The sequence below is a fragment of the Eubalaena glacialis genome, chromosome 10 (assembly GCF_028564815.1).
Source record: "Eubalaena glacialis isolate mEubGla1 chromosome 10, mEubGla1.1.hap2.+ XY, whole genome shotgun sequence".
Classification (NCBI taxonomy): Eukaryota; Metazoa; Chordata; class Mammalia; order Artiodactyla; family Balaenidae; genus Eubalaena; species Eubalaena glacialis.
In genome coordinates this window covers 51393151-51411002 of record NC_083725.1, presented here as the reverse complement: position 1 = coordinate 51411002, position 17852 = coordinate 51393151, and the positions used below count along the sequence as shown (strand labels likewise).

General features: G+C 43.2%; 1 protein-coding gene across 1 annotated transcript in view; it reads left to right on the top strand.

Moving 5' to 3' along the window:
* The window catches only part of FAT3 (FAT atypical cadherin 3), a 573936-nt gene extending 566197 nt beyond the window's left edge, over window positions 1-7739 (top strand). The window contains exons 25-28 of the mRNA XM_061202721.1: window positions 3418-3531; window positions 5641-5700; window positions 6449-6484; window positions 7114-7739. Coding sequence (XP_061058704.1) covers window positions 3418-3531; window positions 5641-5700; window positions 6449-6484; window positions 7114-7739 — 836 coding nt within the window. The remainder of the gene's footprint in view (window positions 1-3417; window positions 3532-5640; window positions 5701-6448; window positions 6485-7113) is intronic.
* Window positions 7740-17852: the final 10113 nt, after the last annotated feature.

The following is a 17852-nucleotide window of genomic DNA, read 5'->3' as shown; positions in this document are numbered from 1 at the left end:
ATGCTTTTCTTCTTTTTTTTTTTTTTTTTAATTAAAAAAACTTTTTATTTTATATTGGCGTATAGTTGATTAACAATGTTGTGTTCGTTTCAGGTGTACAGCAAAGTGATTCAGTTATACATGTACATGTATCTATTTTTTTCAAATTCTTTTCCCAGTTAGGTAGAACCCATGCTCTTCTCACAATAGCACACCATTGGCAATAAAACAAGCAGCGTAGCTGCTTACGTGATATACAGGGAGTGTGCTATGGAAGGTCAGAAGAGAGCATTTCTAGTCTTAGGGTGAAGGCTTGAGGGGAGCAGAGGGACATTTGAGTTGGACCATGGTGGATCAAAGGTCCAGGAAAAGGAGGGCGTTCCACCACATAGAGGCACCCACACGATCAGAAGAAAAGCAAGTCCTTCTGTTTGGCTGGAATGCAGGGTCCAGGAAACAAAAAGGTGAACCAGAAGCAGGAAAAGTGGTCCAGGTAGATGCTAGATCCCTCTCCTTTTGGCCTCATGCAGCAGAATTCTGGGCAAAGGGAAGAGCCACAAGTGCAAAGGCCCTGGGGTGGGAAAGACTTTAGTATATTGAAGAACATAGACAAGGTCAATGTAGTTGGAGCTTGGTGAGCAGCTGGGGAGAGTGGATACATTTTAACAGCAACACTAATGCAGTTTTGAATCAGGTAAGTAGCTTGATCTAATTTACATTTTTAAAAGATGGCTCTGACTGATCCATGGAGAAGAGACTAAATAGGACCAAAGAGGGAAGGGAGCAGAGAGACCATTTAGTTGTCCTCTATGAACATCTGGGGAGAGGTGGTGATTGTTTTCTCTGTCCTAACATCAGTCAGAATGAAACTAAGGCAAGCTCCGTTGTATCCTATGACTTTTCATCAGGCCTAATGGCTTTATATTCGAGCAGCAGTGACACCCTGGGTAGCAGGAGTTTCCAAAGGCTAGGATTACAGTACTATGATGTATGTCGGGGTAAAGGGGGAGGGCGGAGGCTGGTTTCAAATGGAGCTAGAAAGCACGTGCACCCAAGGAGATAAAGGGCATCTCCATGAAGGAAGGGGGCATTCCTACTGGTGTCTTTAAGCATGAGTAAGATTTGAGTAGGAAACTATTGGAGAGGGCCTAATGGGAAGAGGAAGCAGCTCAGTTAGTGCAGGGGACACGTGAGGGGTTACCTGAGGGTGTCCGGCTCTGTTGTTTAGGAGGAAGGCAGCCAGAGGTGAAAGTTTGGACACCGACTACATGCAAAATGATTGAATTTCTGAGAGTGTGAGCTCACCGAGGGAGCAGGAACAGAGAGACGATGGTCAGTCTGGGCCTCAGAAGGAATCTTGGAGATGCCTACATGTGGGAGGTGGGCAGGGAGTTGGGGCCAGGAAGGGAAACAAACACATGTCAACAAAAAGAGAGCCAGGAACGCGGAAAGGGCAGCCAAGCAGAAGCCAAGACTATCAATAAGGTCAGCAGGGTTGAGCACCGTAAAACCATCAAGGAAGACACAGTCTTAAAAAAAATACTGCACTTGACACCTAGAAGTTTCTTAGTGATCTCAAGAATGCCCCAATGAGTCCTCAAGACAGAGTTCAGCATGCAAGGGTTAAGGACGAAGAGATTTGGTGAGAAAACAGAGGCAACAGATGAACATGAGAAACCACCACTGCCGTGTGCTGGATCGTCTCCTTAAATCCCCACAGCTGCCCCACATGGGTGCCAATTGGAGGAGTGGATAAGTGAAATGACTTGCCTTAGAGCAGTAACTAGGAAAGGGAGGGATGAGGATTGACATGTGGTGCATCAGGGTCCAAAGCCTGTGCTTTTACCCAGACCGCTCTTGGGAGCTTTACCAGGGAGGAGGGAGAGGGACAAGAGAGGGAGAGGGTCTCCTGATGATGGAGGACAGCCTCTATTCTAGTACCAGTCCAACTATGCTCTCTGCTGTCGCCACCTTTGAGTAGACACACTTACACCTCAAGTCCTTCCCCTTGGATTTTAACCATAAATATATTCCCTCTCGAATTATGGGTAGAGTTAGACTTTACTGCAGCCTTGCCAATCCCCTGGTTAGTAGAAAGCCTCCTTTTACTTAGCAATGAGGATTTTGAATAAATGGAAGAGTGGAGACAGGAGTTCTGTGCACAGCACTATACTCACCAGGGTGGATCATTTGACATTTCCTTCCTTGGGTTCAGGGCTAAGCCTGGTGCCCACCTTGTGCTTTTCCAAGGCACATGTTTTCTGCCACGTGGCTGTTGGGAGGTGAATATCTCCCTGGCATCTCTGTCCACTTGTATCGGTTGCTTATCCAACTCATCGTTTTGCTGTGGCTTCAGCACCTGATGGCAGATGCAGAGCTGCAGTGCCTGCACGCTTTGTGGAAGAAACAGCGATTTCTCTAGTCATGAAGAAGAACAACTGTTCCCTTAAGCACGAGTCCCCGTCTCTTCATACTATCACATTCCGTGATGATTTGAAGCTTTTCCTGGTGATCAGTTCCCTCCACCCACTTCGTAATGTGACAGCTTTATTTCCAGAATCCACCTCAGGCCAAAACTCACGTGTCCCCCCGAAGTATTGCTGAGCTTTTATCGACTACATTTCCCCCTTTGTTAAGCAAGGCAGAGCTAGCTGGCGAGACAGTCTCTGGGCGACTCATTCATTTTTCACTTGACAACTTCAAGATATGGGTTGTTTTTATTGCTTCTTTTAGTCCATCAAATAAGAAAGTAGCCCTGTAGAGTGTGTGTGTGTGTGTGTGTGTGTGTGTGTGTGTGTGTGTGTGTGTGTGTGTGTGTGTGTGTGCAGGCTCTCTTTGTATGGCAAAGAAGGAGGAAGTGTGTCACTAAGAGCACATCCACACCGCTGACTGCTGTCCTCCGGAGTGCCGAATGCTGTCATTCCCAAAAATGATGTGGTGCTGCCCTCTGGAAGGCAAAGCTGAGAACTCCACTCGCTCCCCAGAGAGGGAAGTTCGGATAAGTGTAACGGCATTCTTGCCTATAAAATATTCATACCCCTATTTTAAAAGTAATCTCATTTAACCTGGTGTTGACACCACATCAGTTCATGTAAATGATCTAAATTAACTCTGAATGGGAAAGAGCAACCCAGCCCCTTCATCCTAGCTTCCCTCTTCACTTAGTCGCTTCCCTTTGAGGATGGAACAGCGACTTTCGGCTGTCAGCTATCTGGAAGCTCATTTACCACAGGTTAAGGGTTTCAAATCCATAATGTAAATTTCTTGATTGACAGACCTTTGCCCCCGATGGTACAATCAATTTTCTATTGTGCACTAAATTATTTTCTCTAAGCAAATGAAAGTGCCCCAAGAAGTGAACTCTGGCAGGGGACAGGGCTGGAAATATGCACAAGGTAACCAGTGTCATTTCTGCTTTCTCTCTGGCTGTCCGCGAAGACAAAGGGGTTGATGACCCAGGAGAAGTGACCTGCTTTGCAGGCAGTAATAAAGGCAGCAACTCAGAAGTTCAGTCCCTGAGCTCCTTCCAGTCGGATTCTGGTGACGACAATGGTAAGAAGTCATGGGATTTGTTTCCCCCCGGTGGGCTCTGTTTCCTGTGCTGGCGATCACTGGTTGAGAGGAAGGTGTTGGGACCCATTTTGTTTCCTGGCCCGAGCGTGGGCTTTTGCTCATGCACACAGCTTTCGCTGGACTCCACTCTTGCGTGTCCGCTGAAAAAGCAAGCACTCGTTGAGCCGCAGCTGGCAGCAGACGCAGAAGTAGAGGAGGTTCCCCCAGACCTCCAGTAATGCGTCCTCTTTGACTTGGTTCATGATGGAACTACCTCATCCCAACGGATGCTCTCTAGCAAAGTGTGATTTGTTTCCTTTTTTATTCTAGCTCATGATGCTCTCTTCACTATCCATCCAACCTCCCCATCGTTAGAAATTAGTTCAGAGGCAAGACCTCCTTCCCATAGAACCTCCTTCCCAAAGAGATGGTATCTTCATTCAGTTGAGTCCCCCTTATAATCATTTGAGGTCATGGGCCTTTGGAGAATCTTATCTTAGATACGATGGATCAGCTCCTTAGAAAAATGCACATACACCCAAAATGTTGCATACAATTCCATGTGGTTCATGAACCTCACTGACACTCCAAAGCTGCAGCCTCTACCTCTTGTGAACCCATCTTTATGGAGAGGGCATTAATGCAGGAGACTGGGTTTTCTGAGCTTGAGGAACCAGCTTTGGAGGATGGGTTGGTCTCCCCAGGGCAGGGAAAGGGTGCAGAAATGCTCATGAAACAGTGAGAGTTTACCACATGGTGGTGAACAAAGAATAATTTCAAATAGTCCTTGACAGTGACAGGCAGACTTACCTTAGTCTATACCTTATGCTATTTTCCCATTTATCGACAATTGGCAAAATTGAATATTTATAATTTAGGTAATCATTCACCCCATAAACCCTTGCTGAGTTTCTCCTGAATGTTGAATCCTGTGCCGGGCATTTTGTACCCTGAAGAACAAAATGAAAATGACATAGACTTTGCCAAACACCACCCGCCCCTGGCCCGCCCCAGGTAAAGATAGGAACAAGGGAGCCCCAAGGCCATAGAAGCAGTCACGGAAGTAAAATAGTCTACTTTCCCCATCACCCCCCCCAAATCTCTTCCACCTCCATCCCAAATCCCTGGCACTCCTGAGAAGTGCGGAAACCTCAGTGTATCTGACCACTGGGGTAACAAACCATGTAACAGTGGATTTCTTCTGAGCAATCTCAGAAGGTAAGAGACAGGCCTCCAGATTTCTTTGCCTTGGTGTTTACTCCCTTCCTCATCCCCAGCCAGAAGAAAAGTTGTTGCTGGTTTGCATTTTATGTAGAAGCAGCCAAGAACGTAGTGTTTCCAAACTCCAGGCAGCAGCTCCAGCGATGAGATGCCTGGTTGACTATTCTCACAGGCTCTTCTTCATCACACACTTGGGCTTTCAGGCTTAGCATTCTAGGTTGGTCCTGACTAAAGCAGGCTTCCTAAAGTGCCTGATCACCTCTCCAGAAGCTACTGGTATCAGGTGCTAAGGCAACCCATATGAGCACAGAGATCTCCTTCCCAGTTTCTGACTATTTCAGAGGCCAAATGCTGACTCCCATCTACACTCTACGGGTGGGATCTGGGCCTCGGGTCGTTCTAGGCTATCGGTGGCGTCATGTGAGTGTGAAGCCATCAGTGCTGCAAAGGTTATCCTTTATCACTGGCATTTGGCTCGGAACAGCATGGCTGACCAGCAAGTAATTATCCCTGGGAATAGTGAGATCTTCCTTGGAGCCTTTGGGAGTCACTAATGAGAAATTAGCATAAGCTTATGGCCTTTGCCTTCCTAGATTGATTTCACTGGGCCACGAGGTGTGAATTTATGGCCCAGCAATTCCTGCCGATCATGCCTTTCAGGAGGACTGGCCCCGGATTTGCTGCTGTTTCCCTTCCTCCAAGAAGCCAGGGGGATGAAAGTGTCCACTGGAGTCCAATGGATGGACTATGGGAAGCTTTGGGTGTTTGCATGCTGTGCCTTTGTTGTTATCATTGTTGTTGTTAAGACAAGTGAATGTATGTTTAAAATACATAACTAACCTGAAGCTGTCCTTCTCCTCCCTCCTGTCTTCTTTTCCTGGCCACAAGCATCCATAGTGACTGTCATTCAGCTTGTCAACAATGTAGTTGACACTATAGAGAATGAAGGTATTTACTGTTTTCTTCCATAGCATTTCTTTGTGCAGAGTTAACCTTTTGGAAATATCACTTCCTTGTTTCTTTGAACTAGGGGTGATTTTTTTTTTTTTTGGTAGTATAGTACAATGTTATATAAGTTTCACGTGCACAACATAGCGATTCACAATATTTGAAGGTTATACTCCATTTATAGTTATTGTAAAATATCGTCTATATTTCCTGTGCTGTACAATATATCTTTGTAGCTTATTTATTTTATGAACTAGAGGTGATTTTAATCAGTTGGCAACAGAGGGGGCGGTAGAGGTGGTTTCAAATGAGACACTGAATGTCTCTCTCTGGATTGGAGTGAATTTTACAATTTTGAAAAAAAATCCAGTTCATAATTCTTTTAATATGTGATGTACTCTTTTTATAAAATCCCTTCCGAGAGAAGAGTACCCACTTAATTGAAATCCAGATTAATACTAAATTCATTCTTATATTCAACATGTATTGATTGAGCACCTACTGTGAGCTGGGGATATTTAAGAAATCATTCAAAACTACAATATTATAGGAATTGATTTCAATCAGGTAACTTTTATTAGTGATTTAATACTATTAGGGCCTGGTACAGATGCGACTTATCTTTTCGTTTCGCAAATAACAGCAAGGAGAAATAGGAACATTTTTTTATGCCATCTAAAATGTTCTATTGTACCTTCTTCACATGACTTGGACTGTCAGTTTTACTTCTCACTTTGTATTTAAACAGTGTCTGTCACGGATCAAGGACAGAACTACAACCGAGGTGATTCTGCCATGCCCCCAGCATAACGTGTTACTTATGCGTTTGGAATTGCTGAGTTTGTTCTTACCCTGTCACTCTCCTTCCATCTTTTCTGAGTTTCTTTGATCTGAATTTTGCATGTTCCAGGTGTCTTGTGTGCTTGGTACTGGAGGTGAAAGCCCCCAGCCCAGCATCCTCCCTCCCCCAGCCTCTCCCCTGCTCTAGCAAGTCATTCGTTTGCACGCACATCTCCCTGCCTCCTGTGGTCCACAGGACGGCTGATGCATCTCCCTCTTTGAGCATGTTGCCAGCCTGGATGTGCACTTAGCCTATGGCTAGGAAGAGGAGAGAGGGTTCTAGAACTGCTGTTTGCTCGGCATGCCCTTGCTGGCCATCGCTTCTGGCATGGCTGAGTGGGAGATGCTGCAGCAGCCAGGTGTCATCCTCAGAGTTGCCATTGCCTTGTACTTCCCGGGCCAGAGCATGGCTGGTTCTGAGAGACCCTTGTAAAAAGCATGCGGGTGACCCTGGCTTCTTAGGGTCTCCTGGATGTTAAGAATTGCATGTCAGGTTCCTTGCCTGCTCCTTTCTGGGCCCTGACTCCAGCTCCATTCTGGAGGAAACTAACTGACACGGCTTCTCTCTCACAGCCTATCACTGGGACACCTCTGACTGGATGCCGGGGGCCCGCCTGTCGGACATAGAAGAGGTACCCAACTACGAGAACCAGGAGGGAGGCTCTGCGCACCAGGGCAGCACGCGGGAGTTGGAGAGCGATTACTACCTGGGCGGCTACGACATCGACAGCGAGTACCCACCCCCCCACGAAGAGGAGTTCTTGAGTCAGGACCAGCTGCCCCCACCCCTGCCAGAGGACTTCCCAGACCAGTACGAGGCCCTGCCGCCCTCCCAGCCGGTCTCACTGGCCAGCACGCTGAGCCCAGACTGCAGGAGAAGGCCCCAGTTCCATCCCAGCCAGTACCTCCCTCCCCACCCCTTCCCCAACGAAACGGATTTGGTGGGCCCTCCCGCCGCCTGTGAATTCAGTACTTTTGCCGTGAGCATGAACCAGGGCACAGAGACAGCAGCGGGCCCAGCAGACAGTGTGTCTCTCTCCTTGCACAATTCCAGAGGCACCTCGTCCTCGGATGTGTCAGCCAGCTGCGGCTTCGACGACTCCGAAGTAGCCATGAGTGACTATGAGAGCGTCGGGGAGCTCAGCCTCGCCAGCCTTCACATTCCCTTTATGGAGACCCAGCACCAGACCCAAGTGTAGAGGATGCGCTCGGGTGATGCGCGCGGTTTGTTACAGAAACGCGGAGGGAGACTGGCTGGGCTCCCATCTCCACGAAGGGTCCTGTGTTGAGCGAGCGGGAAATGCGGTATTTTCTGCTGGGAACTTCTTCGCGAGCCATTCTGTCACAAGCAAGCTCGACTCTAGTTGGCTGAAAAGGAAAGGTTCAGAAATCGTTTCTGAGAGGTGACCCATCACCCTGGCAGTGCGTCCCTGGCTCATGACCGACAAGACGCACCTAGTTTTTAAAGGGGGAAACAATTTGACCCATCGTTATACAGTCCACCTGTGTGGCTTTGTGCAGTACTGTGCCCTGGAAAGTGTTACAGCATCGGTCCTTGCAGTATTAATAACTGGCAACAAGCCAAGAGGCATTGTTGCATGTAATTTTGAGCCAATGGGAAGGGGGGAATGAAAATAGTAGTTATGATTGTTGGAAAAGTTAGTCTCTTAGGCAAAAGAAAAGAGGAATAAATATTATTGAACAAATAAGAAAATGGGATGAAGGCTTTCAAATCAACTCTCTTTTTTTGTTTTTTTTAATAAGCTGCCCAATTTTCAGCTATAAAATTAGGTTTGGGTAACATGCTTAGTATGCTCAGTTATTTTTGTTTGTTTGTTTGTGTTAAGCATCGAATATAATATAGTTGGATTTTATGATCTTTGAGAAAGATATCAATGAAGAGGAATACGGGAGGATATTTGGGTACCATTTTGTAGGTTGTGCAAACATTAGAAAGAATGTGATTATCTGTCTTTGTGTTTTCCAGTAAATATTCTTGGCTGTAACTTTAATTTTAACATTGCTGCAGAAATTGGCCTTTGTTCTGAGAATCAGGAAATAAAAAGACAAATAAAGGAATATTTTGGTACATTGTTCTCTAGAATGAGAGATATTGAGAGGTTTAAGCAGAATTCACAAATTCAGGGAAAAAAAGAAAATATAATACTTTCAAAGTTTTCAGCTAGATAATCACAATTCTTGATAATGCAGATAAAAGGTACGTGTTGTTTTAAACTGGTAGCATCATCACTATAAATGCAATTATGTTTTTAAAAAAGGAGAAGAAAGTAGATAGTTCTTGTGTGTAAATTATAATAGTGTGTGTTTCTGGTCCTATGTACAAATATGTGCTTGCACTCAATAAGGCTGCTCTTGAGGAAAGCTGACGGGAAGGTTTTAGGATGTGGACTATTAAAAATCCTGCCAACGAGGCCAACCTTCCAATTTCTCTGATCTTGATGATATTAGAGAAACACCAAATGCCATATTTTATTCCGGTTCAGTTAACTTTATTTTGGTACTGCCATTTATATTAACTTGAAGCAAAACTGTGCTTTCTTAGGGAAAAAAAACCAAACTGTATTTTGTTATAATTTTCCAGAACTAAACTCTCATTTGAAAAAATGTGTAAAGTTTCATTACACCCTGGGGTTCTCCTCTTATCTGACTTGTGGGCTTTAGCCTTGAGTTTCCAAATTTGACAGGAGAATCAGCCCACTGGAAATACAATAACCCGGTAGTCGAAGCTTAAAGTTGACGAGTTGAGTGACTTTCCTCTTTTGCTTCAATCAGATCGTGGCCACGTGCGCAGCGGCCATGGTTAAATAAATGCATATTTGCACTCTCTGCATATGAGCAAATCTCTGTGTCCACAGTTTCTGATGACATATGGCATTGGTGTGTCCACCGTACTGTCCTGATCTGTGTGTCATCCACTCAGACATATTTTTAATTGCTTCAGTTGTGTTCAATCCACTTCTTTGCAGGAGTCAGTGTTTCTGAAAGTTCGTGGTTAAGAAAAAAAAAAAACTCCTTTTCATTCCCAAGCTTCCTGAGTATATGCATAAACTTCACAGATTTTTTCAGCTTTTCTCCTCTTCCTATCTCTTAGTCATCCCTACTCATGGAAGCATTATCCGCACTGTGGTCTTGAAATAAATGAATTTCACTAAGGCTGCTTGGGAGAATAAAGTCTTTGATATTTTTCTTATGTAAGAAACCATTTGCGAGAATCATGGAGAAAATGACGAACTAATGGTCTAGAATAGAACTGCTGCTACACTTTCGATAATGCAATGACATGAAAAACAATCAAAGTAAAACCAACAATTCATTTCTTGCCCCCAGGAAATATTAGAAGGAGATTAATGCCCATGAGTCAGTCCTGCTTACACAGCATCCCCTCCAGGCAGAGTGCCTGACCAACACAGTAATGAAGGAATAAATAGATCCTAATGCGGTTGTGAAGTCACCCACGAAAATTGTGCCCACTCTTGGCTCTGACCTATATAAAATACCTCTTTCTTCAGGATATCTTCCCCTGATTTTCTGCAGAATAGCTCTGCAGCTAAATGTATCCCAGATAACCTTGTGTCATACTTTGATTCATTATCTTTAAACACGTGACATCTTTTCACTTTTTGGATAATTAGCTTTCCCAGTAGATTCTGAAATGGTTTGCAGTCAGGCCAAGATGGAACTAGGTGGGGTGACCACTGATTCAAGTGCTGGAAGGGTCCTTAAGGTCTACTTGTCCAATCCCCTTATTTTATAAAAGAGTAAACATACCCAGAGAGGGGAAGGGACTTGCCCAAGCTCACACAGGAAGGTAAGTATCTGAGCAAGAACTAGAACCCATCCATTTGGCCAGTATTCTTTCTATTAACATTGTTCACCACTAAACTTCCTGGGGCATGGTATCTGCCTGCTTCTGCTAGACCTTCTGATTTCTCGCCATTCCTGCTTTGGAATATACTAGAAGAGAGAACTCATGGAGAGTATTTCTCTGGAAGCCTCATGATCCTAGGTTTCCTTGAAGCCCCCATAGGAAAGGTGCAGTTACAGAATTCACACATTTCTTTGGACATCTATCAAAACTGCTTTCGCCAAACGAATGTTTTCTAAAATGAGGATGGAATATGATAATTACAGAACGGAACTAAGACCAGTCAGCAAATTCAGTAAAACTTTGATTATATTACCTACTAGGTGCATTTATTTTTCTTCTTTTCCCCTCCTCCCCGTCCTGGTGTTTATTCCTAACCCATTCATCATGCTGAACCACGTGGGAAAGATTTAAGCCAATTAGTATCTTTCCCATACATATTTTTCTAACGTGCATGTGCTACCTCTGGAAGCCATTTTCCATAGCCTATTGTAGGCACTTTACTTGTATTGCACACATTCTGATTAGGTTGAGAATAGCTGGACCAGTGATGTTTGTCATATAGTAAGCAGAAGCTATGGGGCTGTAAAAAATAAATAAAATAGGTGTTGAATTTATTTGCTCTCTTCTATGAGTATTTTTCTGCTGAGTTTCGTTCCATGCCAGCTTTCCATGTACTCATATCCTGCCGGTTCATGAAATGCCATTGAGGAAGACTTAGTGATATGAACAGGTCAAGTCTATGCATCTGAGGTTTACCCTATCAGACAATCAGGGTGAAGACCTAGAAAGGGAATTGATGATGCATTCCTGGAACTTACCTGGAACCGCCCTAAGGAATCACTAGCAGAGCCTGGGGAAAAAAAAGCAAGGAAAACACTATTGGCCAACTCCTGTTTACTTCCCACCCTCACCCCGCCCACTGCCCCCACGAATGCTGAGTCTACATAATCAACGTCGGGGAATAGACATTAGCAAAATAAATCACTTAGGACCCAGAAAGCACTTTCATGGGAAGTAATTCAGGAAGATCTGGTGTTCATTTTGCATGGGTTGCCCAGATAATTGTCTGGTCTCTCCACTCTGCTGCCCTCCCAGTGCACAGATATTGCTACAGTGGTTAGGCTTTTATGTTTTATGTTTTTGGCTTCAAACCATGAGAAATGGAGATTTGAAGAGGCATTTCTTCAGCAGCATCATTTTGTGTGGTCTGTGAGAAGGCGGGTTCTATGTTTGTGCTGGGTTTTGTCCTGCAATGTTCAACTGCACGGTATTCTGGTGGAAATCCACAATGTCTTTAAGCTTCTGGTTGTATAATTCTAGGGTTTAAAGTCTCCATGTGTGGATTTGGCATCAGTTAACATTTAGCCAGCTAGCTAAGAGATAGGAAAAGAATAAGATTTTCTTTCCTTATGTAATAATGAAAAGCAATAATTACAAGTATGTAATATTACTCAAAGGCCATAATTAGTCTCTTCCAGTGTTTAGAATGCACTCGAGAATCATAGAGTCATTTGGAGCGTGTTTGGACCCATTAGTATGTACTGTAGTACCCTTCTGGCAAACAAATACCTGAATTGCTACTATTTAACAATTTTATGAGCCCATAATACTGCATTTCGGGAAGTGACAAACGTGTTCAAATGTGTTCTGAAATGGAAGCAGTTCTTTTTAAGCACTGTATCAGAGAGATTGTCTTGTAAATTTACCTGTTACAAACAGGCTGGTTTGTAAAAGATGTATGTTTTGGTGTTTAAAATGTTTATAAAATTGTATATAATGGTTTCAATTTTCCAGGCTTTTGTAGATATACTGTATTTGATGCCTATCAGGATGCTTTAATTTGGGGGGTCGAATATAATTCTAAGTCATCCGTGCTGTTGATCTGCAAACTTCTGAGGTAACTACACACACACACAAAGCATTTTAGATTTGAAAATGATGTTTTTTAATCATTCCAAAAGTACTGTAACCTTTCTTTGGTTCCACTATTTTTATTTAACTCTCTCTGTTTCCAAGAAAATGCTTTTATTGACATTTTAGAAAACAAGTGTGTTTTGCCCAGTTACTAAATACCTGATTCTTATGCCATTTCAGATTCAGAATGAAGTACATCATTTCTTCACACTCATGTGCACTCACCTAAACTTGCACACACATCACACACCAAACGTTATGCAAAGGGAAAGCTAACACTTAAAGTGGGTCTTGTCCCTTATGGAAATAGATTTTTTGTGCATATAATGCTGTTGGCAGTATTCAGTCTTGTGTTCTTTTTCTAAAAAATGAAAGAAAAACAAAAAACGAACAAAAAAAGACAGCCAAAAAAAAAAAAAAAAAAACCAACAGTGTACAGGTTTGTAACTGCCAAAATTTGATGGTTAAAACAAGTTTTCAAGTAAAAAGAAAAAAAATGAAACTAGCAATTGTGTTGACTCTTTTTAAATGTTGCCTTTTATTTGTCTTCAGCTAATTGCTCACATGGCACTTATATTTGTAGGGATGGTAGTTTTCTCAGAAACTTCTTACCTCCAGAAAGATTTCCATTGGCTCTGGTGCACCTATGCTGGAGCTTTATGTAGCTTCTTACTGGGCACACACCCTGTAGGGTTTTCTCCTGATGAGAACGAAAACAGTGCTCGAGATTTGAGCAAATGAGGGTCATCGAGCCACATCTCTGCAGAAGTCATTCGTAAACACATCCCCGCGTATTCTAGGCAGCTTTTTCCAACAAGCCTCTTCCCCCCTCAAAAAATAAAATAAAATAAAGAAATCCAAAAGTTTGGGACACAATTAGCCCTTGAGTTTTCCTCCAAAGACCAGAGCTCTAGAAATTTTTTTATACAGAGTGAAAAAGTTGGGGAGGAGGGACAAACTGACCTTTCAAAGAAGTGACATTATAAGAGGTTAGCTTGAGACCAGGAAGGACTCCAGAAGGGGAGGGGCACACTCCGCCCAGCCTTGGTGAGGGAAGGCGAGGTCCTGCTGTGAGAACCACACTGTCTGAGCACCAGCAACATAAAAGCCCCTCCTCAGGCCCTGGGCCGCCCCTGGAGTTGGCCTTTCCTGCACCAGCAGCAAAACTCCACCTACCTGCCCCTGACCAGGATCCTGGAGCCCTGGAGCCACTCTCCCCTGGCTAGGCATTCAGTCTCTTCTTACTGGAAATCCTTACCGTGCGGGCAGAGTTAGGTGTGCTGGATCCTCTAATTACTTGTCCATCCACGTATTGGTAGGCACGTAAATGCTGAAGAACTGGATAAAAGAGAGGGTGCACCAATTTGTTGCACCAATTTGCCAACTTCCGTGGTATCGATGCTGAAAACTCAGCCTCTGTGCACCAGTGCCAAATCGAATCTTGGAGACAGAGTTTTGGGTGAAGTAGAAAAGAAGAGCTTTATTGCTTGCCAGGCAAAGGGGGATACGGTGGGCTCATGCCCTTCAAAACTGTGTGTCCCAACCCGGGGGAATTTGGTGAAGAGTTTTATAGCAATGGTTCAAGGGTGGGGTTGCTGACGAGGATCAGGGTGTGCAATCCTTTAATCTGGTCTCAGGTGGTCTCCTGATGAGCTTCTGTGGTTCTCCTGAGGTTATCAAACTGTGGCCTTCTCTCTGGAATGAAGAATACTTCATCAAGTAGTTAGCATCTTCCATTTGTTGGGGTTTTGAGTTCTGCAGAAGAACTCAAAGATACTGCTATGTGTATCCCTTGAGGCAGAACCAGGATCCTGTCCCAAGGCTGCACTATTGTTTCTTGGTGGCTTCTCCCTTGTCTCTGCATCCCCTCCCTTCCCTGATTAACAACTGCTTGAACCTACCCTTTGGAACTCAGGGAAGGTCATGGAGGCTGAAGCCTATTCCCTACCAACAAGAAACGGGGGGCACAGAAAGACTTCCATGCCCGGGAACCCCACAGGGTCCTGCTGGGGTTCAGTATAAACACTTGTATCATGGCTGGTTTCAGACTACCAAGGTAATGTGAACTGGCTCACAGATTCCTGGGACTCTAACAGTGGGCTCTAGAAAATCAGTATAAGCCAACACCAGCAGACCACGGGCTCCCGCATTAGACCAGAAGGCAGAGTTGAGCCTTCACTGTCTTTGTTTCCCAGGTTCCCAGTATAATACAGGCCCTTATTAGACATTTTTGATTGAAAAATTTATCAATGATGTCTCCAGCTAAATCCCCTTGATCTTATAAATCCTTCCTCGTTTTGGTGAACTTAGTAACTGCAGTGAGAAAGATTTCAAGAGACACAAGTGTTGAGAATGCTTGAAGTCTCCTGCCTTTCAACCCAACAGAACAGTGATGTGTTTGTGAATTGAGCAGCAGGAAAATATTCATGTCCGTGTCTCTCCCATGGCCACCCTTAGCAGAAAGAGAATTTGTTTCAATCTCCATCTGTACCTCCAAAATGGTAGGGCCACCCAGAGATGTCAGTTAACAAATAACATTGGTCCAGCTAGGGAAAGAGGAAAAGATTTTTTATGTCGATCTCCATTCTCTGCTGGTTCTTTGAAATAAAGGGGCTGGTTTTTAGCTTGGAAACAGGTCTCTATGGGAAGGTAATTTTCTTTTTCTGTGCCTGGGTCAGGGGTGCCAAGACTACTCCCAGGTTCAGTGATTGCCTAGGACAACTCAGGACTCAACATAGAGTTCTACTCATGACTATGAAATACTGTCAACCAGGGGAGCTCATTAGAGATTCATCATCCAGGGTATCATTGAAGGCTGGTCTTGTCAGCAGCCTTCGCCTGGGTTGTACCAAAATTCCAGACTCCCAGAAGGAATGCAGGTGTTCAGCATAAACGAAGTGGTGGGAACCCCTCCTGAAATTCACTTTCCCAAACACAAGCCAAGGGCCCACCTGTGATCAGGGCTTTCAGAGAACAGCATCAGGCCTGCTAGTTCCCACAAAGACCCTCCAAAATTTCTGCTAAATTGTTGTTTCCCCTGATTGTCCAAACTCTTAGCAATTAACAACCTCTATTTTTCATGGGACGCCCCATGTGGCCTGGGGCTCTTCAAATCTTTACCTGCCCTTCTCTGTGGAAACAAAAGATCCAACCAACACAATTCTGCCAAAACAACTGGGTGAAAGCAAGCCGATCAATAGATGATGCCATGCAGTAGTGATTTCAGCAAAAATTGTCATCTCCAGTCACTAGTTTTGTATAACTGCTGGTTTTGGTGCACAACAGGGCAGTTTTCCAACCTAGATATTCATCTTGAAGCACTTTGGACTATTTCTCAAAATTCTTCCATTTTTGTCTCCATTCTTTTGCTTTTTAAATTCCAATTATAGAGGAAAACATAGGAAGAACACTCTTTGATATAAATCACAGCAAGATCCTTTTTGACCCACCTCCTAGAGAAATGGAAATAAAAACAAAAATAAATAAATGGGACCTAATGAAACTTAAAAGCTTTTGCACAGCAAAGGAAACCATAAACAAGACCAAAAGACAACCCTCAGAATGGGAGAAAATATTTGCAAACGAAGCAACTGACAAAGGATTAATCTCCAAAATATGCAAGCAGCCCATGCAGCTCAATATCAAAAAAACAAACAACCCAATCCAAAAATGGGCAGAAGACCTAAGTACACATTTCTCCAAAGAAGATATACAGATGGCCAACAAACACATGAAAGGATGCTCAACATCACTAATCATTAGAGAAATGCAAATCAAAACCACAATGAGGTATCACCTCGCACTGGTCAGAATGGCCATCATCAAAAAATCTACAAACAATAAATGCTGGAGAGGGTGTGGAGAAAAGGGAACCCTCTTGTACTGTGGGTGGGAATGTAAATTGATACAGCCACTATGGAGAACAGTATGGAAGTTCCTTAAAACACTAAAAATAGAACTACCATATGACCCAGCAATCCCACTACTGGGCATATACCCTGAGAAATCCATAATTCAAAAAGAGTCATGTACCACAATGTTCATTGCAGCACTATTTACAATAGCCAGGACATGGAAGCAACCTAGGTGTCCATCAACAGATGAATGGATAAAGAAGATGTGGCACATATATACAATGGAATATTACTCAGCCATCAAAAGAAACGAAATTGAGTTATTTGTAGTGAGGTGGATGGACCTAGAGTCTGTCATACAGAGTGAAGTAAGTCAGAAAGTGAAAAACAAATAGCGTATGCTAACACATATATATGGAATCTAAAAAAAAAAAAAAGGTTCTGATGAACCTAGGGGCAGGACAGGAATAAAGATGCAGACGGCAGATGTAGAGAATGGACTTGAGGACATGGGAAGGAGGAAGGGTAAGCTGGGACGAAGTGAGAGGGTAGCATTGACATATATACACTACCAAATGTAAAATAGCTAGCTAGTGGGAAGCAGCTACATAGCACAGAGAGATCAGCTTGGTGCTTTGTGACCACCTCGAGGGATGGGATAGGGAGGGTGGGAGGGAGACTCTAGAGGGAGGGGATATGGGGATATATGTATACATATAGCTGATTCCCTTTGTTACACAGCAGAAACTAACACACCATTGTAAAGCAATTATACTCCAATAAAGATGTTAAAAAAAAGAAAGAAAGAAAGAAAATAACAGTAATCAAGGTAATTCCAGGATACTGAGCAGCCATTGTGCTTAGGCTGGTTTCCTACCTTTAACGTTTAGCATTTCCTATTTTCACAGCATTATATTTTTATGTGTCAGAGACACTAATCCTGTTGTATGCTATTAGAATTAAAATTAATAAACCTACATTGTAGACAAGATAATTGAAGTATAGTAAGATTTAAAGGATTTTTTTAAGTAAATAAAAATAGAACACGTATTATAAACTCTTGCATTTCGTTCCCCTGCTCATCGCATTGTGAAAGAGCAGGGAGTATGGAGAAAGTAAATTCCAAAACTTAATACCTTGAAACTCAAAATAAATAAATAAATTCCAATTAATTTTCAGCCAATTATGCCTGCTCCATACTGTTTTTAATAAAGAAGATTTGGAACAACCTAAGTATCTAACAATAAATGATAACTTGGAACAAACTGGTCTCAAAATTAAAACAGCCTAACAAACCAAGCAGGAAGAAGTGGCTTAGAAATAGAAAATTCTAAAACATTTTTTTAAAATGTCCCTTTAATTTTTTGTACTGCCCTTTCTCCTTTCTCCCTTCCTTCCTCCCTCACTTGCTCCCTTCTTTCCTTTTTTTCTTTCTTTCTTCCTCCTTCCTTCCTTTCTTCTTTATCTTTATCTTTACCTTTTTCTTACTTCCAAACCAGTGCAGTTTCATTACAAAAATGAGAAAAATGAAGACAGGCAAAGGAAGGTCTTAAATAACCCCTACATATATCTCTAAAAATGATCACTTGTGTATCAGAGTATATTATTTTAGGACTTTGTCTATATAGATATGTATTAACATTTTTTTAAAAGGA